General features: G+C 46.0%; 1 protein-coding gene across 1 annotated transcript in view; it reads right to left on the bottom strand.

Annotated features, from left to right (window-relative positions):
• SORCS1 (sortilin related VPS10 domain containing receptor 1) overlaps positions 1 to 27,237 on the bottom strand; it is a 619,679-nt gene that overhangs the window by 172,785 nt on the left and 419,657 nt on the right. Inside the window, exon 7 of the mRNA XM_066601489.1 lies at positions 5,459 to 5,577. Within this exon, the coding sequence (XP_066457586.1) occupies positions 5,459 to 5,577 (119 nt within the window). The remainder of the gene's footprint in view (positions 1 to 5,458; positions 5,578 to 27,237) is intronic.

The following is a 27,237-nucleotide window of genomic DNA, read 5'->3' as shown; positions in this document are numbered from 1 at the left end:
ATAGGGCAGGCGCAGTCGCCGTAAGGTAGGCACACTCACCATAGGGCAGGCGCCATCACCGTAAGGTAGGCACACTCACCATAGGGCAGGCGCAGTCGCCGTAAGGTAGGCACACTCACCATAGGGCAGGCGCAGTCACCGTAAGGTAGGCACACTCACCATAGGGCAGGCGCGATCACCGTAAGGTAGGCACACTCACCATAGGGCAGGCGCGATCACCGTAAGGTAGGCACACTCACCATAGGGCAGGCACAAGATGACCAAAAAAGCACAATTCAGTCTTTTTCTGAGGACGGTCACCGGGGTAAATAATGCGTTACTTTGATGGATGCAGCGATACCAAATATGTTTTGTTTTTATTTTTGTATCTAGATTTTTTATGATAGATCTGGCAAAATGTTGTGTTTTCACTTTTATTATGATTCACACTAATTTAAACCTTTTTTTTTGGTCCCGATAGAAGACATGAACTTGCGATGGTTTAATCGCTCCTGCAGTGTGATGTAATGCCATAGCATTAGTGATCTGACATAGGCAAGGCTTGATCTACCCCTGGGGGCCTTACAATATGTCCTGTAGCATTAAGGGGTTAACAGATCCCATCTGCTAAAAGCAGGCCCAATCTGTAATGTGGAAACACTTCGCACAGAATCAGTCGCCGGGTGTTGGGATTGACGTAAAACTAGGCAACACATGATGAATCCCTCCGTCTGTATGGAACGTCCTTATCCAGGCGTCCGTGTAACAAGCCCTCCTATACATTCGCCAGCAATGATTGGCCGTGCTCCCCTACATTCCACTTCCGTTAACCCTTTATTCCTGGTAGGACAGCAGCCGTATCAAGGATGGTTTTGCCTCACATTCTCTACATCTTTAGCGATTTCTCTCCCAAACTCCTTCTTCACTGAACTCCAGAGTATTCTTGGCTATTTCATTTTGGGCGGCAATCATGCTGGAATTACGGTCTCCACTTTAGCTAAGTCCTATGAGATCGGCGGCATGAAGCCCCGGACAGTCCACGGTTTTTCATCCAGCGATTGTGGACTAAATAATGCATTCTTGGACATCTTTGTATATATATGGATAATATGGTAATATACGTGGATATCGATTGAGCCCCCCCGTCTTCATATATAAATCCCCCCTTTATCTTCCCCTTACCGAGCGCTAACCTCGGCCGTGTCTGGCAGCATTAGGTTTCCAGTCTGGGCCCTTCCTTTACATTTTTATCCTCCATCCTCACAGACGTTGGCCCTTGGGAATCTCTGGTTACGGTTCTGCTTTATATGTGGTTTTTGCCTTTGTAGGATGGCAGCACGCTCTTCGATCCCCGGATGTTCATTCACCTACTTCCCCAAGTACACTTGTATTTTTTTTCTTTGCCTACTCGGGCATCCAAGGGCATCTCCATCTTTTATGACCATTTTTTCCCCTGGCTTCTCAAAACAAATCTCTTCATATGCAACAATGGGAACAAGACAGCCGGAGGTAGGAGGACGGCGCTCTGTCTTGGACTGAAAGGGTCTCACTTGGATTTAGGCATTTGGAGTCCTCAGAAAAAAAATTCATGTTGGTATCTAACCCCGCTAGACTCACCAAAATGGACAATTCTATCCCTGAAACATGTGGGGGAGGGTGTGGCCTCGAGGGTCCCTACTTCCATCTGTGGTGGTCCTGCCAGGTCTTTCCTTCTTCTTGGAATGTGATTTTTTTTACTTTGGTTACACTGTATCACATCACTTTGTGGCCCCGGACCCGGCACCAGCTCTTAGCTTCACGTCTACAGATAAACTCCTATTTTCCGTTATTATCGTCCATCTTTCTTGCATCTCGCCTGGCAATTGCCAAAAGAAATGGAAACCTCCAGATGCATCTTCCTTGAAGGAAGTTCTGAATTCCATTAATCTTACGTATCATTTGTAGGATCTATATTCTTCTATGTCCGTTACTAGAACCTCCTCATTGCCTTCCCGGGCATCTTGGATGGAATATATGGCTAACCCCCCATAATGTGCCCATTACCTACATGGCCCTTCCTTGCCGTGGCAGACCATATGGTCGGGGGTTTCATCTGTTCCTCCCCTGCTTTGTCTTTTCCTTTCTATGGTCACTTTACTCCGATCATTAATCTGTACTCATTATCTTTTTGTACACTCATGCAATGATTTCCGACGCACGGAGTCCCTTCAGCACCCTCTGTTCCCGTAGTGTGACATGCCTACCCCTCTTGTCTTGGACTCGGGTTGTTATCTCTCAAGTTTGTTTTGTTAATGATTACAAAATAATTTCAATAATGAAATAGTTATTGAAGAAAAGAGAATGAGCTGAAATGGTCGCCCTACCTATGGCTACCACATGGTGGTGGTGAGTAATCCACAGGAGTGCTTTGTGCTCCACCAAGTTTGTGGGCATAATTCCCTAGAACAGCACACCGTATGGCCAGGTGTGGTAGTGCAAGTAGAATCCATCAGCATTTTTAATGTAAAATGTAACTATTATTTTTTAAAGAGACATTTTCACTAATGGATAAAGTGACCAAATCTGAGAGTATATACATTATTTAGAGCTCATTATATCTGCGCACCGATACTTCAGGAAAGAAGCATCATGCAGGCTCCTGAATTAATGCTTTCTGAGGGTTCCAACCATTCTTCAGCCAAAAGCTCCTTCCAAAACACTTTCCAGCATGAAGCAAACAATGAAGCTCAGGGGATACAATTAGTAGAGAAGAGATAAGCACATTGCTCATTTACTTCAAGAAAACCTAATTACTTGGTGTAGGCGATACGAGAAACCGAATCATGGAACAAGCCGGAGAACCCTTCAATGAGTTATTAACCCAAGCGGGATCCAGGTCATGAGCATGATCAGGCGGCATTCAGCTGGATAGGCCAAGTGCCAATCATGTGTCTGCAGAGAGCCAAGACAGAGGAGGGTGAACCATTGCGGCTACTGGGGAAAGACATAAAGCTTTCAGTCTTGGGAAGAGAGACGCCAGAACGCTGCAAGAGGCCCATAGTGACCAAGCTGGCAATGAATGGAATCTGCAGGATTAAGACACAAATGGCTAGCAAAATGGAAAATAACTAGTGTAAAGTAGTACAAAGTAATCACTGCTCCATAACCGTAGCCCGCTCATCAATACGGAAAATCTGAAACATTGAATAGGCACTGCGTAACTATTAGGAACCAAGCAGAAGCCAAGCCAAAGTCATGAGTCTCATATTGGGACACATACATTAGCATCTACATTGCATACATCTCATATCCTTTCTTCCCTTCTTTCCCTCCTTCCTTCCTCTTTCCCCCTTTTAGTTTCCTCTTCCCTTCTTTTCCTATCTTCCCCTTCTCCTTCCTTCTGTTTCCTTTTCCTGCTCTCCTTCCTCCCACCCTTCTCCTTCCTTCCTCCCACCCTTTTCCTTCATTCCTTCCTTCCTTGCTTCCTTTTTCTTCCTTACCCACACCATTTTCCTTCCTTCCTTCTTTTTCCTTCCTTCCTTGCTTCTTTTTCCTTCCTTCCTTGCTTCCTTTTCCTTCCTTCCTTGCTTCATTTTTCTTCCTTCCTCCCACCCTTTTCCTTCCTTCCTTCCTTCCTTCCTTCCTTCCTTCCTTCCTTCCTTCCTTCCTTCCTTCCTTCCTTCCTCCCTCCCTCCCTCCCTTCCTTCCTTCCTTCCTTCCTCCCTCCCTCCCTCCCTCCCTTCCTTCCTTCCTTCCTTCCTTCCTTCCTTTTCCTTCCTTTTTCTTCCTCCCCCCACCCTTTTCCTTCCTTCCTTCCTTCCTTCCTTCCTTCCTTCCTTCCTTCCTTCCTTTCTTTTCCTTCCTTCCTCTCTCCTTCTCTCTCTTCCCCTTTCTTTCTTTGTAACATGCGGCGCAGTAAGGCTTGTCCTCTCGCAGTCACTATCTTTCTTCTGCTCTTCTCACTCAGCCTTGTTTGATTAATTAAAATACTCCAAGCACTTCAGCTAATTATTGTAATGAAACTTTTTCCCATTCTGAGTTCTATTAAGACGTAATGCTCGATAAAGTCTAATTGTCCAGCGCTTAATACGGGCCGCCATGAAGTCATTTATCCTGAGGTCCCTGACAACACAGATTTGCTCTATAAAGCTCTTCTGCCGCCATCCCAGACTATACAAGGCCGACACTGGAGCTCAGACACCTGGGCACAGCTGGGCACACCAGGGCATGGTCTTCAGCGCTGGCATGCTTTGACTTTTCCATTTGAATGATCAGTGATGCCAACTTAGCTGAATTGTCTCCTGGAGTCTATGGGTGCTTTCAGGCCTACTGGAATACTCTGTAACACGCAGAGGGATATTCCACATGGGGTTTTGGTATGGATTAGCATTTGGTATCGCGTTCCACATGTGGAGTTTGGTGCAGATGTTTCCACACTGTATTCCAGTACATATGGAGGTGCCCCGAGGTCTCCTGAAAGCCCCCCACCTGTCCCATTGGAGGTCCGGTCTGCTTCTTCATCCTTGTCCTATACTGCAGCTCTACGTATAACGATGTATAGACACACAAGCCCACCGGAAAGGAAATGTTATCTGCTGCACATAGAGAGGAGACCGAGCCTCACTAAGTCCGTATTCACACAGGCGAATGTCCAGCGCACGGTTTATGCATTGCGTGACACAAAACTCGCATGAAAATAGAACCCCGAGTCTTCAATGGATCTAATTACATCTGCGAGACGGACTGCGGCGCGTCCTGTTTTTCGGCGATATCACAGAAAACGTGCCCATTATTTCTGTGCGCAAGTTAAAACCCCTCACGCCCGCAAGTACACCTGAGTGGGATGCGATTTTTACATTTTCCCCACGCATCGCACCACCATGGAATGTGATTGTCTCGTTTCTCGAACTGATATCGCGCTTGTCTGTATGTATACGGCCTTAGAGGCCAAGAGCAGCAGTAGGCCGTATTTACACTATTGGACCGGCCTCACACTCTTAGGGCCTCTTCACACGGTGCGCTTCAGTCCCGATATAAGCCCATCATAATCACGGCTGCATAACGGAACAAAAGCATTCATTCCAATGGTTTCATCGTCATTAGCGGTATTCTCGCCCGTTAGTAGTACAGGTGAGGAGCGACGGGGCAGATCGTTTCTCCCCGCTGTTTATTTGAAGTTGCGCGCTAGTGTGGCGTTTGAAAAGTCCGAAAAAAAAATGTTCATGCACAACTACCCTCCGCTTGCCCGTGTGTTTTTGCCATCTGGGTGATTATAGGTGAGCCGTCTGTGACATTGCAGAAAAACAGGACAAGCTGCAGTTTCTGCGCCCCACGGCATCGCTGCCAGAGGAGAATGTAATAGACCCATTGAAAATAAGAAGTTCTTTTTCCGTGCACTTTTTTTGTGTCTCGCGATCCACAAAACTCAGACGGGAAAATCGCCCATGTAATTAACCCCTTAACGAGGAGACGCTGTCTGGGAGGCCGCGCATCGACTCACTTGGACGAAGACGTATTCATCTTGGACGATGAGCGAGTTGGTGTCGATGTATCCTGCGAAGGGCTTCGTTCTCACCGTCTCCGAGCAGTTGTTCATCTTACAGACGATGTACTGAGCATCTGAAACACAACAAGAGGCGTTAGATGACCCTTCCAAAAGATGCCATACTGGTCACATGAGATGTCACTGCATTGTCTACATCTAGTATACACTCTAAAGGACTTGCAGCGCTAGAGCGTTTCCTTGCCGGCTTAGAACTTCGCCCAGATTGTGCCAGCTTTGCCCTGTCGCTGCTCGAGTGCATCCTCGTAAATAACTATTTTGTGTTCGCGGGGGTGTACTATCGGCAGCGACAGGGCACAGCAATGGGCTCCAATATGGCACCCAGTTAGGCCAATATCTACATGCGTGTCTTCGAAGAGATGTACGTCTATGTATCTGCCCACAGCCCTAATCTTAGGTGGCGAGACATAGACGACATCTTTGTATTATGGGATGGCACCTTGGCTGAATTACAAGAATTCCATGCTTTCTTGAATTCAATCTATTCTGCACTTCAATGTACCCTATCCTATTCGTATCCGGAGATTCAGTTTCTGGATACATTGGTAATCACACACGGCACGACATTGCGTACTGATCTCTACACCAAAGTCGCTGATCCAAATAACCTTCTCCTTTTTAATAGTAATCATCCTCTCTCCACCATCAAATCTCGGCCATGGAGCCAGTTTCTCTGCGTACGGCGCATTGCACAGGATGACACCGTAGATGTGAGATTACGGAACATGACGGATAGATTTCTTCGTAGAGGCTCTCCAGAATCCCCATTACAGGAGACTAGGGAGAGAGTTAAACCTCCTACGCAATCAGAACTACTAAAGCGGGACGTCCAACGTGTTCCATTCATGTCTACCTTTAATAACACGTCTCGGAGGGTAGCCGGCATACTTAGCAAACATTGGCCCCTCTTGGCATCAGGGTGCCCCACGGTTCCTGAATTCTCGAACAAACCCATGATGGCCTACAGGAGGGGGAGGAATATCGGAGATCAACTAGTACATCCCTTTTATGCCAACTACAAGCCTTCAGCACAGCGTACTTTGACACCCTTAAAAAAGGGGAATTTCCCTTGTTTGGGATGTTCCGTTTGTGGTAATTTCTAATAATAGTCTTTATTTGTATCGCGCCAACTTATTCCGCAGCGCTTGTAATTTGTTGAAGGGTGATTGCTTCCATCATCCCCTCCGTGGTAACACTTACCATATTAAAGATCGGTACTCTTGTGCTTCATCATTCGTCGTCTACCTCATCACCTGTCCTTGTGGACTTGGTTATGTGGGTGAAACCACCCCTGGGGTGAGGACGCGAATGGTGAACCACAAAAGTACGATCAGAACCAAGAATTTGGAACAACCGGTCTCTGGACATTTCATTGAGCGTGGCCATTCAATCAGCCAGTTCACATTTCGGGTGATCGGCCATATTCCTCCCCTTCCTGGAGGTGGTGATCGTACTCTACTCCTGAAAAAACGCGAATTGCGTTGGCTTTATGAGCTGGATACTATGTCCCCAAAAGGGCTGAACCGTGAATATGTGTCTATGCCCCATCTTTGACCCAGACTTCAGGGACTTCTTATTAGGTACTAAAAAATCAGTATTGGCTTTATTATATGTTGGTGTATTTTAATATACCCTCTTTTTTTCGCTATTTTTACAGATGCGAATCGTCAGATGGCTCCAGTGTCCCCTCCCTGTGTTTTACACTTCGAGTCGCGCCACGGAATGTGACAGTAACTTACAATCTACTTGTATTTCTTTGATCATGTTGATGCACTTTAAGAAGCACATTTGTCGATTCCATATATATCAATTGATATTTTCTCGTAGTTCTATGCGTAATGCATTTATACTAACATGTTGATAAATATTTTGAACATCATGCAAAATTGCGCTTCATGCATCTATACGGCACTATGGGAATTACTTCTATATGTGCATAATCATGGATTGTCATATTCCCACTCATTGGTAAGCTCCAAGGTTCTAACAGTGCCGTATAATGTGTAATAACAGTATGTCTGTATGAGCTGATGCCAGCAGGATCAATATAAAAGTCATATTCATATGTTATATACAGAATGGAGTGTTAATAATAGATGCATTTATGATCTGTATGACGTCCGCGGCCGATGATGCGGCTAATGATATGCTGGATGATCCGATGGCAAGTCTCGCGTGAGTTACTGATATACCGTACTCGCGGGACTGAAACATACCAGCGCGTGCGCATGAGGACCAACTAGACGTCATCCATGACATAATGAATGAAGCGAGAACCATTCATCGTGATGGTGTGCGCCATTTCGCGCATGCGCGGCAGAAGTCTGCTGACGCAGGCGCAGAACATCCATCGGACGCCACTAGGAATGACAGCCTCGAGGAGTGAAGGGAGACACTGGGACGTTGGGCACTAGCAAATTTAGTATGAAAATTGTGATGTATTACACCTGCAATTAGGAGGGTTTGTAAATTAGGTGATGGTTTTGATTAGTTGATTGATTATTTGTGTGACTATTTATATGTGGCTACTGACTATTGTGATTGAGCTTGACAAAGGCCAACACGGCCGAAACGTTGCTTGTATTTTTGTGATGGGAAATAAAATTTGGACATTGAAACTGCATCACTGATTGTCCCAAAGCCTCTTCTTCGTATTGCATATTCATCACAGGGGTGACGATTCCCCTGTAGCTGCGGCTATTGCATATTGTACGCCCGGCCCCTGAGTGGGTTTTGAAATTGGTGATGCTGACGAACATCTCTACATCTCTTCCCTTATTAGATGCACATGCTCCTCCCTTATTAGATGCACATGCTCCTCCCTTATTAGATGCACATGCTCCTCCCTTATTAGATGCACATGCTCCTCCCTTATTAGATGCACATGCTCCTCCCTTATTAGATGCACATGCTCTTCCCCCATTAGATGCACATGCTCCTCCCTTATTAGATGCACATGCTCCTCCCTTATTAGATGCACATGCTCCTCCCTTATTAGATGCACATGCTCTTCCCTTATTAGATGCACATGCTCTTCCTTTATTAGATGCACATGCTCCTCCCTTATTAGATGCACATGCTCCTCCCTTATTAGATGCACATGCTCTTCCCTTATTAGATGCACATGCTCTTCCCTTATTAGATGCACATGCTCCTCCCTTATTAGATGCACATGTTCTTCCCTTATTAGATGCACATGCTCCTCCCTTATTAGATGCACATGTTCCTCCCTTATTAGATGCACATGCTCCTCCCTTATTAGATGCACATGCTCCTCCCTTATTAGATGCACATGCTCCTCCCTTATTAGATGCACATGCTCTTCCTTTATTAGATGCACATGCTCCTCCCTTATTAGATGCACATGCTCCTCCCTTATTAGATGCACATGCTCTTCCCTCATTAGATGCACATGCTCCTCCCTTATTAGATGCACATGCTCCTCCCTTATTAGGTGCACATGCTCTTCCCTTATTAGATGCACATGCCCTTTCCTTATTAGATGCACATGCTCCTCCCTTATTAGATGCACATGCTCCTCCCTTTTTAGATGCACATGCTCTTCCTTTATTAGATGCACATGCTCCTCCCTTATTAGATGCACATGCTCTTCCCTCATTAGATGCACATGTTCCTCCCTTATTAGATGCACACGCTCCTCCCTTATTAGATGCACACGCTCCTCCCTTATTAGATGCACACGCTCCTCCCTTATTAGATGCACACGCTCCTCCCTTATTAGATGCACATGCTCTTCCCCCATTAGATGCGCATGCTCCTCCCTTATTAGATGCACATGCTCCTCCCTTATTAGATGCACATGCTCTTCCCCCATTAGATGTGCATGCTCCTCCCTTATTAGATGCACATGCTCCTCCCTTATTAGATGCACATGCTCCTCCCTTATTAGATGCACATGCTCCTCCCTTATTAGATGCCCATGCTCTTCCCTTGTTACATTGTTGCAGTTGTAGCTTTTTACTGTGTCATTCTGCAGGATAAATGAAGGTGCACAAATATGTAGATGCTGAACTGAAGGGTCTCCGAGATCCTCTGCAGAACAAGCAGACGGCCGCATAAAGGCTCTCTTGACACAAAGTATCAGAAGCGCTGCAGTTATTACCCCTGCGGGCAGATAACAGTAGCGATCCCCCTCGGAGCGCCATCACTTGGTGCTACAATTTACACCTGGATGAAAAAGTTCTTCTATTGTTACATTCAGAAACATTATTTATAGAAAACACAAGTAGATAAATCCTTTGGACTCGGCGCCCTTCCTCTTACCCTGGAGATGAGTTGGGCAGGTGGGACGCATGCTGCTCTGACCTGCGCTCTTGTGACAAGGGATTTACGAGACCCCAACAGTTTATATAAAGTATCAGCTGCCTCCCCCTACTGGGGCCAACCATCCACATTGCAGAGCCCAGCAGTTCTAATGTTGGGGCCTTCCTGCCCCTGATAGGCCTTTTAAACTATTGTTTTTTACATTTGCCCCAAAGGGCTGCAGTCACCCCCCACCCCCCCCCCCCCCACCCCCCGTGGTGATTGTTATCCCGAGTTCTGATATCCACTCTTCACACTCTTGATTTCCGCTCTGAACGTGGGACTGCAGTTTTGTACTACTACGACTACATCCTCCATCATCTGCTTCTGGGTTATGGCTCCGGCTTGATATGCAGGTTCCCGTCTAGTCTCAGCATGACACGATTCATTCTTAAAGGGGTCTTCCCATCTTGTGTATATTTATGGCATACCCACAAAATAGGCCATAAATGTATAAGAGATACGGGGCTCCCCTCTGGGACCTGAGCTATCACTAGACCAGCTCCCCTCCCCCAACTCCATTCTGCCTCACCGCCACGGCCGCTGATGGCCAGGAGGATGGGAACAACCAAACTGACTGTTCTACACTGTTTGCTTATAGGGGGTTCCCATCTGAGACAAACATGTCGACAGTAGGAAGACCACTGAGTACAGAGCTGGCCATGTGGCTGGGAGGACAAGTCTCCATATCTCACTGCTACATTGTTTCCATAACTCCCATTCACTTCCATGCTCAACTGTTTCTGTGACTTTGCCCTCCTCTGACAACTGCATACAGGGTTAGGGATAGTTGAGGCCACAACTCGATGTATCTGTGGGTCCCACAGGGGGTCCACACCTATCATACTGTCATATCCTGTGGATGGGAATACTCCTTTATGTCCATAGAAGTTTAGGGGAGTTACGAAATGGTTTTGTTTTTTGCACAGCTCCCAAAAAATGGGAATAGTGTAACTTGCTACCTTATGCCATTTCCATGATTCCCATTACCTTCTATAGGAGTCATGGAAACAGCGCAGAACAGCCAGTTGTTTCTGTTCTCGCAGCCACAGTATACAGGCTGTATTCGCGTGTCCGCCATGAACACTCCATAACCTGTAAATACCCTTTTTACAGTCCAAATCTCATTGTAATGGTAAAAGGAGTTGTCCGGTTTAGACAACCCATTTAATACACCCCATTAGACAACTCTAAAGTAACAGCTGGGGGGCCCTCTGTCAGGATCCTCATCTATTAGCCTCTCTGGAGGATTTGACTCATCCATCCATACACAGATAGTCCATTGATTTCAATGGGAACTGTGCAGTACTTCATCTCTCCTGTGGTGGCGCTGCTGCGGGGGATTGGATCACACGCTGCCTACTTCCCTCACAGATCAGAGTTGATCACAGTAATCCTGACTGGCCTTTCATTTTCGAACCCTTCTCACAAAGAGAGACTGAGGCATACTTATTTAGAGCGGCGCTGCTTGTGTCTGTTAATACGTCGGTCCCATATAGCAGCACTTCTGTGCACCAAGCATACGCCAACTCCGAGCTGCAGGGGGTTTCTCCTATGATGTACACCAGTTTCTGGATTACATAATAGTAAATGTGATGGGACATGTGTGACCACACCCCTTAAAATAGACCCCACCTACTTTTTTGAAAAGTGGATGCACCCAGTGTAAATGTGTAAAAAAAATGCATTTCTGGCGTGTGTGCTTAAAATTGTGGCTTTTATACACTAAAAAACTGGGATTAAAGCTATAGTACGTGGTATTTCCCATGGATTTGCCACATGTGTCAGGGATCTGAGTATGAGCTTCAGAATCATGCAGCAGATTTGCAATTACAGATTCCATTCCATGGGGCTCATCTGTGTGCGGATAACCAAATGGTGACTCTACGACAAGGAGTGGCGCGTCACACGGGGGTCCGTGTCCCATCTATGTTATACTAAATCCATGCTGTATACATATCCCGTGTGCGGACTTTAAATCCATGTCACAGAAACAAATTCTTGATGCAGGAATCCCCATCAGGATCCGAGTGATGGACAAACTCATGAAAAGTTTGGTTGGCTGTTCGCAGAATTTTCTGTTTGGTCCAAATCAGTTCAAACTGAAGCAGAACTGGTGTGCGAGACGGTCTGAGAGCCGAGGGGGCAGCGAACACTGCCGAGCTGCTGAAAACTAAGGCTTACGGAAAAAGAAGACGAAGAAAGAGAAGAAGATGCAAGAAAGAGGAAAGAAGAGTTTTTATTTTCTTTTTCTATTTTTCATTTTTCTTCTTTTTAAAGGAAATAAAAATGAAAAGAAGAAAGAAAGATGAAGAAGGAAGAACGACAAAGAAAAAGAGAAGACAAAGGAGAAGGAGGATGGAAAATAAAACAGAAGGAGAATTATTATTGTAGCGGTTCGCGCTGAACCAAACTTTAGGCAAAGTGAGATCCAAAAAAGGGTTCAACCGTTTTGAATGGCTCCACACTCCAGGATATCCACAGATGACCAAGCCTCATCCACAAGCCCATCCATGGTGGCAGTATAAGCAGAGCAGACACCCAAGGCTCGCCCTCTGATTCCGTGGACTATGTGGCGATCGATGTTGGAGTCTGCCAGCTGATCATCAAACCCTCAATCTTTTTCAGTGAGGCGGATTTTAAATCCAAGGCGTGTAAACTACAGCGTGAAGTCCCACTGGATTCAGGTTGCATCACATTCCTCTGTGTGGATCTGGAGCAGAGAGTCAGGCAGAGGGGAGCCCTAACTACCCTGCTTCCCTGAAAATAAGACATAGCATGATTTTCCAGAATTTTTGAGGATGCAAAATGATTTTTCAGGCTTTTTGAGGATGTTTGAAATATAAGCCCTACTCCAAAATTAAGCCCTGCTAACAGTTAATTAAAAAAGTCAATTTAAATAGTGTCCAGGCAGCTATACATGTAAAAAAGTTAAACCTTTTTGAACAAAAATTAATATAAGACACTGTCTTATTTTCAGGGAAATGCGGTAGTAGTGTGAGAGATCAGATTGCTCCTCTTAGTTGCTGTACAACATGAACACCCGGCCATAAAAGACACTTCAAGCCATCAAGCCAAGGACTCCGACAATGAATCAAATGGTAATTCAGTTACTGCAGGAATTCCCAGCGCACTTTCTTCCTTCAACTGAACAAAACCCTTCCTTCGCGGCGTCCTCGGGGTGTTGGGACACAGGGAAGGAGCAAATGATTGCAGGTGAGCCGCACCGACTTGTTCTGCAGTTCAGGTGCCAATGGCTCCTTGAAGGAATAAATCTGGGTTCAGCTCCGCAGACAGATGGAGATATTCAAGCCTTGACCTCCCAGCAAGGCATTCTGACAAGATAAATGTTCGGGCAGCTGCTGCAGACAGACTTGCTAACACCTTTGTGTCTGCAGACAGCTTGCTTCCCTCTTCTTGCTTGTTCTCTGGCAGAAGACACAAGTCTCCAGTCCGCGAAGCTCCAACACCAAACTGCTAAACTGCAGGCAAATTCTGCTGGAAAGTCTCTACTTTATATTCACGGCAGCGGCGAGATAAGCGCATCAGAGCCAAGTGAAGAGCAACCCTGGCCTAATCTGATGAACGCAGTCCAGAGACCCCAGACCAGGGGGAATTAACTTCATGACTGGGGAAGCTTTTCCCCCTACAGATCAGGGGGCGCCCACCAACCAGCGATGCGAGAGCGAGTGAACACGCAGGATTATGAAACCAATGATTTTCAATGGTTTAATCCGCATTTGCGATTTTCACACTCAAGCCACGCAGCGCAAAGAAAATGTTACGATATCGCTCATTGTTTGCCCTGGGGCCAGCGCAGACTTCAGCCACAGCTGTCACAGCTATGGCAGGGGATTCCTTTATTATTACGTGGATGATAGCTGTCACAGCTGTGGCAGAAGTACGCAATGCTATCCCATTGCTCTCATTGGGACTGGCACTGCTGCGGCCGCATTGAAAGCAGTGGGTTGCAGGCAACCCCGCAGCGATGATTTTTGGGGAAGGGCTCGAAACATAAGCCCTTCCATGAAAATCAGCCCTAGATGAAAAAAATATATATACTCACCTAGAAGAGCCGACTCTTCTCTCCAACCTCGGCAGTCGTCTTCTGGAGGCCAGAGATTGAAAAATCCCCACCCCCAGAAAGCGCTGGTCTGATTGGCTCAGTGCTCAGCGAATCACAGGCAGCGCTCAGCAATTCATAATTCAACCCGATTCCCGAGGAGATTAAGTAATCCTCTGTCACAGAAGTCTTATGCACTCCCTATGTGTTCAATGGGGCTGGTGCTGCTGCCGCTGGCCCCAGCGCAAACAATGAGCGATATCATAACATTTTCTTTGTGCTGTGAGGCTTCAGTGTAAAAATCGCAAATGAGTACGAAACCATTACAGATCATTGGCTGCATAATCATGCGTTTTCACTCGCTGTCACATCGCAAGAACACATATCGCTAGTGGGCAGGGGCGTAACTAAAGGCTCAGGGGCCTTGATGCAAAAGGTGAACTGGGGCCCCTCCTCTATCTGTATCTGTACCCGTACCCATACCTAAACCATACTGCACAGAGGCATAACTTGAAGCTTCTGGGCCCCAATGCAAAACTTGTAACAGGGCCCCCAACTATAATGCTTTACTCATAGTACTGGGCTCCCTATATGGAGAAGAGAGGCCTTATGGGCCCCCTAAGGCTCCTGGGCCCGGGTGCAACCGCATCCCCTGTATCCTCTATAGTTACGCTCCTGCTAGTGGGTAGGCACCTTAATTTCGATAAATCTGTGTGGTGGAAGGATCTGAAGAACCTCCAATAGTGGCAGCCCGAAACACGATGGACTCAGCCCGGCTGCAGAACAATGGAGTGACACTTGATTAAACTTTTTGCTTTTGGGTCATACTCCCATCATGGCAAATGAATCGTACATTGTGTAAGCGTGTGTGTGTGTGGGGGGGGGGGGGGGGGGGGGCTGTATACAGTATACATTGTGTAAGGGGGGGGCTGTATACAGTATACATTGTGTAAGGGGGGGGCTGTATACAGTATACATTGTGTAAGCGGGGGGGGCTGTATACAGTATACATTGTGTAAGCGGGGGGGGGGCTGTATACAGTATACATTGTGTAAGCGGGGGGCGGGGGGGGCTGTATACGGTATATGTTGCACTTCCTCACATCTATTTCTACTCCTCAGAAATGTCATGGCCATGAAATGTCAGGGTAAATGAAGCCTTTTTATGGCTCCAGCCATCCGATGCTCCCGCTGCGCAGCGCATATTAAACATCAAAACGACTAAATAGACTTCAGGAGAATTGCTGCTTCTAATTGCTGTGAATCACGGCTGTATACCGGAGGTTCTGCTTAAAAAAAGGTACAAATATATTTAAGGGGATGTTCACAAATTGCAGCATCTGATATCTCTGCATACAGTCCTGTCATCGTCCGGGCCTGACCTCCGACCTCTAGGTAGGATAACCTGTACCTACAGAAGGAATGAAGGACACGTTTCCCAAGGAGATGCCTCTTCCCCCCATTTTCCAATATCTGTTCCTACTATAGATGACTGAGAGACCCACTAAACGTGCTCTGCAGTTATACCGCCATACCGTGCAAGAATACAGCTGCCTCATGATTAAAGGAGTTGTCCCGCGGCAGCAAGTGGGGTTATACACTTCTGTATGGCCATATTAATGCACTTTGTAATATACATCGTGCATTAATTATGAGCCATACAGAAGTTATTCACTTACCTGCTCCGTTGCTAGCATCCCTGTCGCCATGGTGCCGTCTAATTTCAGCGTCTAATCGCCCGATTAGACGCGCTTGCGCAGTCCGGTCTTCTCCCTGGTGAATGGGGCCGCTTGTGCCGGAGAGCTGGTCCTCGTAGCTCCGCCCCGTCACGTGTGCCTATTCCAGCCAATTAGGAGGCTGGAATCGGCAATGGACCGCACAGAGCCCACGGTGCACCATGGGAGAAGACCCATGGTGCATCGTGGGTGAAGATCCCGGCGGCCATCTTGGTAAAGAAAGAAAGAAGTCACCGCAGCGCGGGGATTCAGGTAAGTAATAAACTTTTTTTTTTTTTAACCCATCCTTTGGGTTTGTCTCGCGCCGAACGGGGGGCCTATTGAATAAAAAAAAAAACGTTTTGGCGTGAGACAACCCCTTTAAGAGATTAATGGTAACAGCTTTAGAAGGCTAAGATACTTTATTACTGCTTCCCTAGTGGTCTGGGATTGTGGGGGGTTAATGACTGCTTCCCTGGTGGTCTAGTGTTCTGTGTGTTTGGGGGGGGTTAATCACAGAATGGTAGAGTTGGAAGGGACCTCCAGGGTCATCGGGTCCAACCCCCTGCTCAGTGCAGGATTCACTAAATCATCCCAGACAGATATTTGTCCAGCCTCTGATGACTTCCATTGAAGGAGAACTCCCCACCTCCCGTGGCAACCTGTTCCACCCATTGATCCCCTCACTGTCTAATCTCTAATCTGTGTCTCCTCCCTTTCAGTTTCATCCCATTGCTTCTAGTCTTTCCTTGTACAGATGAGAATAGGGCTGATCCCTTTGCACTGTGACAGCCCTTCAGATATTTGTAGACAGCTATTAAGTCTCCTCTCAGCCTTCTCTTCTGCTAAACATTCCCAGATCCTTTAACCGTTCCTCATAGGACATGATTTGCAGACCGCTCACCCTCTTGGTAACTCTTCTCTGAACTTGCTCCAGTTTGTCTATGTCTTTTATAAATTGGGGTGCCCAGAACTGGACCCAGTATTCCAGATGAGGTCTGACTAAGGAAGAGTAGAGGGGGATAATGACCTCACGTGATCTAGACTCTGTGCTTCTCTTAATACATCCCAGAACTGGACCCAGTATTCCAGATGAGGTCTGACTAAGGAAGAGTAGAGGGGGATAATGACCTCACGTGATCTAGACTCTGTGCTTCTCTTAATACATCCCAGAATTGGGTTTCCCTTTTTGGCTGCTGCATCACATTGTTGACTCATGTTCAGTCTATGATCTATTAGTATACCCAAGTATTTTTCACATGTGCTGCTGCTTAGCCCAATTCCTCCCATTCTGTATGTGCTTTTTCCATATTTCTGGCCCAGATGTAGGACTTTGCATTTCTCCTTGTTAAATACCATTCTGTTAGTTGCCGACCACTGTTCAAGCTTTTCTAGATCTTTTTGAATCCTCTCTCTCTCTTCCCTAGTGTTAGCTATCCCTCCTACCTTTGTGTCGTTGGCACATTTGATCAACTTTGCACCAATTCCCTCTTCCAGATCATTTATAAAAATGTTGACCAACACTGGGCCCAGGACAGAGCCTTGTGGTTCCCCGCTTGATACATTCTTCCACTTGGATGTGCAGCCATTTATGACCACTCTTTGAGTACGATCACTCAGCCAGTTGTGAATCCACCTAACAGTTGCCTTGTCAATCCCAGATTTGATCATTTTTTCAATAAGTATAGTATGAGATACTTTGTCAAATGCTTTACCAAAGTAACAATATACTATATCCACCGCATTTCTCTGATCAACCCAGTTGGTGATTCTGTTATAGAAGGACATTAAATTCATCTGGCATGACTTGTTTGTTACAAACCCATGCTGGCTCTGGTTAACTACTCCATTCTCGTCCAAGTACTTGCATACATGCTCTTTAATAATTTGTTCAAAGATCTTTCCCGGTATAGAAGTCAGACTCACAGGCCTGTAGTTTCCTGGGTCCACCTTCTTCCCTTTTGTGAGGATAGGGACAACATTTGCCCTTTTCCAATCTTCTGGGACTTCTCCTGTTCTACAGGAATTTTCACAGATTATGGCAAGTGGTTCAGCAATTACCTCTGCTGCTTCCTTTAGTATCCTAGGATGAAATCCATCTGGACCTTGAGACTTGAATTCATGTAAGTTAGCTAAGTGTTCTCTGCTTATAGATAGCCTGCATTATTTTATTTCCCTAATAGAACAGGGAAGATCAGTTGATGTTACAGAGAAAAACCGATTAAAAATAGTATTAAAGCCTGCTCCCCTGGTGGTCTATGGCTGTGGGGGGGAGTGGGTTAAAAACTGCTTACCTGGTGGTCTAGAGTTGTGGGGGAGTATGGCTGCTTCCCTGGTGGTCTAGGGTTATGGGGGATTAATGACTGCCTAAAAAGTGCCTATTTTCCTGGATGTCTACGATACTAGAGGTATCAATGCCCATTGGTTTGATAGTCTATGGTGGAGGATCAAAAAATCAAATCATAGTATTTGTATAGCGCCAACTTATTACGCAGCGCTTTCAGGTAATTATTACTTATTACCCCCCACCAAGCTGGGTTCTCATTTTACCGACCTCGGAAGGATGGAAGGCTGAGTCAACCTTGAGCCGGCTACCTGATTCATGCGGGGATCGAACTTGCAACCTTCAGGTCGTAGGCGAGAGCTTACACTCTGCACCACACGAGGCTCATCATGGAGGAGGAATTAATACCTATTTTCTTGGTTTTGCAGGGTAGTTAACACCCATTTTCTGGTATTTTAGGATGGAAGAGGTATTAACGACCATTTTCCTGGTAGTATAGGGTTGTAGAGGGATTAATGCCAATTTTTCTCTTAGCGTGAGGTGGTGATGGTATTAATGCCCATTTTGCTGGCAGTCAAGGGTGGTGGAGGGATTACATATTTGTAGCGCCGGCAAAGTTACATGAGTCTGTGCCTCTCTGACAACTGTGTTGTCACATAGAGCTGTGTCAGTGCCACATCCTTCATTGTGACTCCACTTGAGCCACAACATGCAGTTCAAATAACATTTGGGAACTAAAGCACCCGGCTGCATCCTCAGACCCGCCATATTAGGTGAGGCCATGGCCAATGAAGCAGTGCAAATCTTTTGAGTTTTTAAAAAACTTTTTTCTTAACTTCTGTCTGGAGCCTCCATTCTCACTGGATTTAGTATGTTTAATTGGATTTTTCCACCAATTAGAGCTTTGCACAGCACAGCAGTGTCACCAGCTCTGTGCCATCTGTTCTGAAACTTACAATGTGTGTGACAAAACTGACCTAGAACGAAAGGCGAGCATGTAACCACCAGCGAGAAGGGCAAAAAAACTACAACTTTTTCTTCCTTGCTAACTTTTCACATCTGACTTGACATTTGCAAATATGCTAATTCACCAAAGATCTTCAGGTAGGTAATTGAAATGGCAGCAATCATGTACATTTACCGAAATCAGAGACATTTTAGGGGAGAGGAAATGAAATGACTTGTGTCATGCAGGAAGCCGGCAGCGAGAAGGACAGGATCCGACAATTCAGTGTGGCAGTGGCTGCCTATGAGAGGCGGTAATTGTCTGGAGGTGTCTGCTGATTTGCTACTTTGGTCTCCCCTCCATCTTTGCCTCATTTGCAGCCATCAGCAAAAGAAGAAGCGGTAGACAGCAGAATCATAATCATTTCATGAGATGCCGAGGAGCCCAAGATAAATTCACTTATCCCTTTGCTTCATTTATTAAGCTGGAGCCTCATTAGTGTCAGTTAAGGTGTTCTGTGACTGTAGGCATGTCCATGGCTAAAGCCAATTAGATGTGTCTCACGTGGGCCTGAAGGTGGAAGCAGTAACTATCCAATTGTCCTCTATCACATCCAACTTTACCTCCAGTGGGTTCGGAAAGTCCTCTCACTTTTTTACATTTTATGTTGTGTCCTTGTGTCCCCCTCATTCTGCTCTCAGGGCCCCATAATGACAAAGTGACAACAGAACGGGAGAAATGAAAAACTCTCATTCTACATTGACATAAGTATTCGCACCCTGTACTCAGTACTTAGTTGAAGCCCCTTTGGCAGTTATTCCAGTCCCCAGTTGTCTTCGGGATGATGCCACATGGTTTGCTCAGCTGGATTTGGGGGTTTTCTGCCCTCTGTCAGGTTGCCCTTCTCTCCTTTTAGTTTGGTGGGTTGGCGGCTCTAGGAAGAGTCCTGGTTATTCTTCTTCCATGTAAGAGTTATGGGGGCCGCTGGGCTCTTGGGATCTTTCAGGTAGCAGAAATGTTTTTGTAGCTTCTCCAGATCTGAGCCTCTACACAATCCTGTCTCTGAACTCTACAGGTAATTCTTACCTCCTCATGGATTGGTTTTGGCTCTGATATGCATTATGAGCGATAAGACCAAATATTGCCAGGGGGGTGTCTTTTATGTTTGATCAGCTGAATTTACCACAGGTGATTCCAATCAAGGTGTAAAAAACATTTCAAAGATGATCAAGAAAATTGGGAGGCCCCCCAGAGCTACAAGTGTCATATCAAAATGCTAGTTTTTCATTTAAAAAGGGTTACACAGATTTCTCCCATTCTGCTGTCACTTTGTCATTATGGAGTATTGAGTGCAGAATTATGGGTACAACATAACAACATGTAAAAAAGTGAGAGTCTGAATACTTTCTGGATCCACTGTGGAATTCTCATCATCCGTGATTCTCAGGACTGAATTATGGGACATTCTGAACTAATGTTCCTTTGTGGTTCAACACTAAATCCGAGTGTTCTCTTGGATTTTCAGCACCTCCAGAATGGTCCTGAAGTGCCGGTGAAGTCAACAAATTAAAATTAACATATTCCCTACCGACATTGGTGGTGGTATCATCAGTGCCGTCACATAATCATTGGCGCACATCAGCCTGATCCAAGCAAGATCTACCATGGATCCAACAGTGTTCACATGGACCTCTCTTTGTGTAACCACCAAAGGAGTGGTCATCCTATCCGGTAAGTTCCTTGATGGGAGTTATTTTGCACCCTGAATAATAAGGCACTTAATTGATGACATGTCTGCCAACAATGCATATAGAGTTATGGTAGCTGCCAACTTGTCAGCTGATCCTTGCCGGTATATAAATAGCTTTGGAACATAGATGATTACTTTATCCTACCCTCCCATGCCAGGTTTATAGATCAAGTAGATTGAATTTCTTGTAGTTAAAGTTTGAGCTCCCCCCCTCCCTCTAAATAGGCAATCAGCCTGGGGAAGCATTTGGTGGTCATAGACATTTCCTTCAATGGCCACTAAAATGTGAGCTTTGTCTTTTATATGGTCGCCACGAGTCTTCCAGAGCAAGAGCCACACTCTGCAGCGGCTCACTGCTTGGTCCTAAATGGAGGTCCTCATTTTAAAGGGGTTTTCTGGGACACCAGTATTGATGAACTATCCTTAGAAAAAGTCATCAATATGTGATCATCTGTTTAAGGAGACCACAGTACTGAGGTGAGTGCCAAAGCTTATTCTCAAGCCAATCAGGTCACATTCATCAATCACATTGCCTTTTAGTAGCGAAACCCAATCCAATTGCTTGGGTTCAAACTGCTATACCAGTTTGTAAGAGAGGACAAAAGCAATAAAAAAGGATTTGGGGGGTCAAAAGCAAAAGAAAAGTCAAAGATGCTATTGGATACTTACAAGATGAAAATGGTGAATTGGTTAAGAATGATGTTGAGAAGGACGAACTTTTAAATTCTTATTTTGTATCTGTTTTCTCTCAGAAAATAGATGGGACATCAACTGATCTTCCCTGTGCTATTGGGGGATACAAGAATGCAGGCTATCTGTTAGCAGAGAGATGATGAGGGAACACTTAGCTAACTTACATGAATTCAAGTCCCAAGGTCCAGATGAATTACATCCTAGGATCCTAAAGGAAGAATCGGAGGTAATTACTGAGCCACTCTCCATAATCTATGAAAATTGCTGGGAAACAGGAGAAGTCCCAGAAGATTGGAAAAGGGCAAATGTCCCTATCTTCAAAAAAGGGAAGAAGGTGGATCCAGGAAACTACAGGCCTGTGAGCCCGACTTCTATACCGGGAAAGATCATTGAACAGATTATTAAACAGCATGTATGCTAATACTTGGATGAGAATGGTGTAATTAACTAGAGCCAGCATGGGTTTGTAACAAACAAGTCATGTCAGACGAATCAATTTCCTTCTATAATAGTATCACCGACTGGGATGATCAGGGAAATGCGGTGGATATAGTATATCTTGACCTTAGTAAAGCATTTGACAAAGTATCTCATACTATAGTTATTGAAAAAATGACTGAATCTAGGATTGACAAGGCAACTGTTAGGTGGATTCACAACTGGCTGAGTGATCATACTCAAAGAGTGGTCATAAATGGCTGCACATCCAAGTGGAAGAATGTATCAAGTGGGGACCGCAAGGCCCTGTCCTAGCCCAGTGTTGGTCAACATTGTTATACATGATCTGGAGGAGGGAATTGATGGTAAACTGATTTGCTGAGAACACAAATTTAGGAGAGATAGCTAACACTATGGAAGAGAGAGAGGATTAAAAAGATCTAGAAAAGCTTGCACAGTGGGCGGTGACTAAAAGAATGGTATTCGACAAGGAGAAATGCAAAGTCCTACATCTGGGCAAGAAAAATGAAAAAAAGCACATACAGAATGGGAGGAATTGGGCTAAGCAGCAGCACATCTGAAAAAGATTTGGGTATACTAATAGATCATAGACTGAACATGAGTCAACAATGTGATGCAGCAGCCGAAAAAGCAAGCACAAGTCTTGGATGTATTAAGAGAAGCATAGAGTCTGGATCTACTCTTCCTTAGTCAGACCTCATCTGGAATACTGGGTCCAGTTCTGGGCACCCCACTTTATACAAGACATAGACAAACTGGAGCAAGTTCAGAGAAGAGTTACCAAGATGGTGAGCGGTCTGCAAATCATGTTCTATGAGCAACGGTTAAAGGATCTGGGAATGTTTAGCTTGCAGAAGAGAAGGCTGAGAGGAGACTTAATAGCGGTCTACAAATATCTGAAGGGCTGTCACAGTGCAGAGGGATCAGCCCTATTCTCATCTGCACAAGGAAAGACTAGAAGCAATGGGATGAAACTGAAATGGAGGAGACACAGATTAGATATTAGACAGTGAGGGGGATCAATGAGTGGAACAGGTTGCCACGGGTGGGGAGTTCTCCTTCAATGGAAGTGTTCAAACAAAGGCTGCACAAATATCTGTCTGGATGATTTAGTGATCCTGCACTGAGCAGGGGGGTTGGACCCGATGACCCTGGAGGTCCCTTCAGACCCTATCATTCTATGATTCTAGAGGCAAACTACAATACCTAGTGGTCTGGAGGAAAACTCATGGGAACCAGACCACAATGTCCATGTCCCACGCTTACAAGGGAATTACATCAAAGGTATCGAGGAAAGCCCACCCCTGGCATGTCCAGAGGCCATCCTGAAGGGAGAGGACTACTGTTGGGGCTCCAACTCAGGAGCTCCTGTTCTCAAAGTGGCAGCTCCCTTTCTCGAAAGGGCGGAAGTGAACAACAAATGCAGGTCATATACCCCCTCCCTCTCCCTCCTGCCATAGGGCAAAATTTTGTTCTGAAAGCAGAAAAAATAGGGGAAATTCAGCAGAAGTGGCCGTGAGGAAAATCCCTTTAATTTTCTTTGTCCCTTTAATACCTGCCCCTCTAAATATGCTCCGACTCGTTGGTGATGCACAGTTTGTTGCTGCTTTGTAGAACGTTTCCCTCCAATCTCCATGTGATTGAGCAGCTGAAGGCTCTTCATCATCCTACCTTTGGGATTACGGGATAAGTGACTTTATGGGAATATATGCACATAAATTGCAAAGTTCCCTCTTCCTTCTCTGCACAGTTGGCGAGTCCTCGATGCAACAAAGAAATGGCAGCAGCGCTTGAACGTTCCTCAATCTGAAGGGGGTGTAACCGGGGTAAATAATGGAGGCTCAAAGACATGGATCTGAATCCGGGATCCATACATTCAATCCTTTGTAAGCTGGAGCCGCAGCAGGGATATGGAAAGCACAATAGCCACATAGCTGAGCGCGTCATCTTTACTGAATGTGCGCAGGTAGACAACGTTTCCACTGTCTTGCAGTCTTTATTTAGTCCAAACCAGTGAACAGCGATCAACTGCAGCAGTAGTGAATCAAGATGGTGGCTGCAATGGCCTAAGTGTGGCAACCACCTGTGATTACTGGAGTAGCAAACTGTAAGACCTCTGGCCTTTGGTTAGAGGTATGCGATGGTCATTATAGTGTATGCAGAAGCAGCTCTTCAGGGTGAAGAACCTGCAAGCAGCAACTCATATCTTAACTTCCTACAGCAATGAGCACTGGGGGTAGGAGGGACATAAGGGGTTAACTGCAGTCATGCCAACATTTTCCGGTTTTCCCTGGCATTGCACTTTAAATGCCCCAAGAAGGGTAGACGCAGCTTCTGCCTACAGATCTGTGTGAGGGCTCTCCGGCCCGCGGCCGCATCCGCAGAAAGGATTGGCGTCCCTTTTATTTATTATTATTAGTTTAATTGAATTTAATATCTGGCGATCTGCGGCGAGGATTAGGCGGTACAATGCTGCGGCTCCGTAATCTGCCTCCGAGAGGAGGACGCTCCTGTAAAGGTTCATAGAAGTGATTTCACAGGCTCCTGATTAGCATAAGAAAGAACAGAATTCATTTGCACTGAAAACTTTCCACTTAGAGAGGGGCTCATTTAAATAGCGTGCGGCGGCAGAGAGCGAGCAGAAGGGAAGAGCAATGAGGAGGTAAACATCGCCAGGCCTGTAACAAGGCAATAAACCAGTTAATGCAAAGCAGATACGGATGGAGCCAAGCTTAACATGACGACGGCAGCACAGAGGGGTTACGCGCCTTTTCAATGGTTTTTGTTGTGTTTAGGTTAGAGCATTTGTTGCAGCGATTGATTGTCGTCGGGTTACACTTTGCAACATCTGTACATGGGTTACAGGAACACTCTGGGCAAAATAGGTACATTGTGTCATGTGTGGTGCTGGCACCAAGGGGGGGGCAGGACTACTGTCTCTTGTGCTGTTTGGATCCCTCCCTGGGTCATGCTCTGGACCCTCAGACCCTATACGATTCCATTAGTCTGACACCTAATGATCTGGAGTCCATATTGTACAGCATCCTGGTCCCTTCCCTAATTGTCCTACATGCTTGTCCTATGTAGATGCACTGTGCAAAACTGTCCTGGCATATCCAGTGTGTGTTGCACAGCTGCGGCGCTGGAGAGGTTAATGTTAATAACATCACTGCCTGCATGTAAATGTATCAGTTTGTCTTGTCATGTGATACAAGTGAGGTGATAAATGGGAGAGAGTGGGAAAGGACTCCATCTTCATGAGCAGAGAGTGCTAACACAGAGCCGCAGGGAAGCACCTTCAGCTTCCATTTAGGTGAAGATGGAGGAAGAGGAGAGACATCCCGTAGCGAGTGGAGTGTGGATGTGAGAGGAGGGAGTCCCATCATCAGAGAGAGAGAGCCCTACACTAAATCTAAACAGGTACCTGTTCACACTACAGGCTTTACCTGTGCGGTCATCCATAGTCGAGTTCACCGCACAGAGTTACTTTTTTGTGACACCCACGCGCCTGCCATGCGGGGTGTTTATTGGCTAAGCCTTCTTTAGTTATTGTCTGCCATAGAGTCTGTGGAGTGACCCCTACCCCCCTTCCTCCTCCGGAGTGCTCCCAGTCCAGGAGCGATGCCATACAGATATCGTGGACTGTAGGACCGTATTCATCCTTTTCCTCCAAGATGGCCACCGGGATCTTGACCCACGATGCACCGTGGTTCTTCTCCCATGGTGCACCGTGGGCTCTGTGCGGTCCATTGCCGATTCCAGCCTCCTGATTGGCTGGAATCGGCATACATGATGGGGCGGAGCTATGCGATGATGCGTAGAAGGGGCGGGGCCAGAAGGCCGCTCGTGCCCAGACAGACCCGAAGGCAGAAGACCCTTCTGCGCAAGCGTGTCTAATCGGGCGATTAGACGCTGAAGTTAGACGGAGCCATGGAGACGGGGACGCCAGCGCAGGGAAGGTAAGTGAATAACTTCTGTATGGCTCATATTTAATGCACGATGTATATTACAAAGTGCATTAATATGGCCATACAGAAGTGTATACCCCCACTTGCTGCCGCGAGACAACCCCTTTAAGTTTCATCCTTCTGGGACCAGAGCCTGGTAAGTGCCACCGTGATAAGAGAGCACTTATCCCTCCCAGCTCTCCACGTCAGTCAGGCGCCCGGGGTCACCCCTCTGAGGTGTTGCAATATAAATAGAGAAAAGACACCAATCCACCTTTTGGCACTTACACATGGAGTAATTATAGTGCCATACAGGATGGTGAGAATGGGCCGGAGGAAGAGCGGCATCTAGAGGCATCCTTTGTGGCAGAGGGGTTGTGGTGCCCCCTTCAGGCACCAGGGTCGGGTGTGAATGTCATCTCTGCCCTATTTATAGCTACATCCATAGCTGGAGGACTGAGCAGGAGGACTAAAAGAACAATCAATCAATGGCAAGAACAGGTTGACAAAAAGGCAATTGTAATTTTTGAGCCCTTCCACCACAAACAGCTCTGCAGGACTTCTCAAAGCCGTGAATTCCCCGGTAACCGGCTGATCCCAGGTGAGCATGGTTAAAAGTGAGGGTTAGTAGGGTGAGGGTTAGTAGAGTGAGGGTTAGTAGGGTGAGGGTTAGTAGGTTTAGTGGTTTATGATTAGTAGGATTATTGGGTTAGGGTTAGTAGGGTAACATTATAGGGTTAGTAACGTAAGGGTATGTTTACATGGAGGAATTGACAGCAGAATGTTCTCTTTTTGGATCTGCATGCAGAACTCGAGCATTTCTGCATCAATAGGGGAAGTATTACTTCTTGACGCTACAACAAGTGGAAGTGTGATTTTCTGCGTTGACGTTCTGCACGTGCACCTTGACAAGGCCCCTTCGGCTTGTGTATCTGCGCCAATAATCACAGTAATACTCTGGTTTTGACACTTATTTAAGGCTGAATCTGACATGGATTTCCACAATGAATTCCCCGTGCACATACTATTAGGGAAAGGTTCATAAAGTGAGGGTTTATAGAGTTAGTAAAATTAGTGTGAAAGGGTTAATGGGGTTAGTAGAGATAGTGAGATAGTGTCACTAGGGTTAGCAGGTTAGGGTTCGTAGAAGTAGTGGGATCGGATTATAAGGGTAAGGGTTAATAGAGTTAGTTTGGTAGGTTATGGTTAATCTAGTTAATGGGTTAGTGTTACTGGAGCTAGCAGATCAGGGTTAGTAGGATAAGAGTTAATGGGGATAGCAGGTTTGAAGGGATTGTACCACAATTACAAGTAATCTCCTATCCACAGGATATCCGCAGGACAGGGGATGACTTGCTGATCGTGGAGATCTCTCCGCTGAGACCCTCACCAATCTTGAGATCGGGGGTCCTGTGTCCCCCATCCCCCTCACTGTGGGGTTACTGCACCCCTTGCAGTGAGGAGGAGAGTAAATGGAGTGCTGGTAATTAGAGATGAGCGAGCACCAAAATGCTCGAGTGCTCGTTCCTCGAGTCGA

The sequence above is a fragment of the Eleutherodactylus coqui genome, chromosome 4, assembly GCF_035609145.1.
Source record: "Eleutherodactylus coqui strain aEleCoq1 chromosome 4, aEleCoq1.hap1, whole genome shotgun sequence".
In the NCBI taxonomy this organism is placed as follows: Eukaryota; Metazoa; Chordata; class Amphibia; order Anura; family Eleutherodactylidae; genus Eleutherodactylus; species Eleutherodactylus coqui.
Note: the sequence above shows the minus strand (reverse complement) of the source record. Positions and strands in the feature narration are given on the sequence as shown.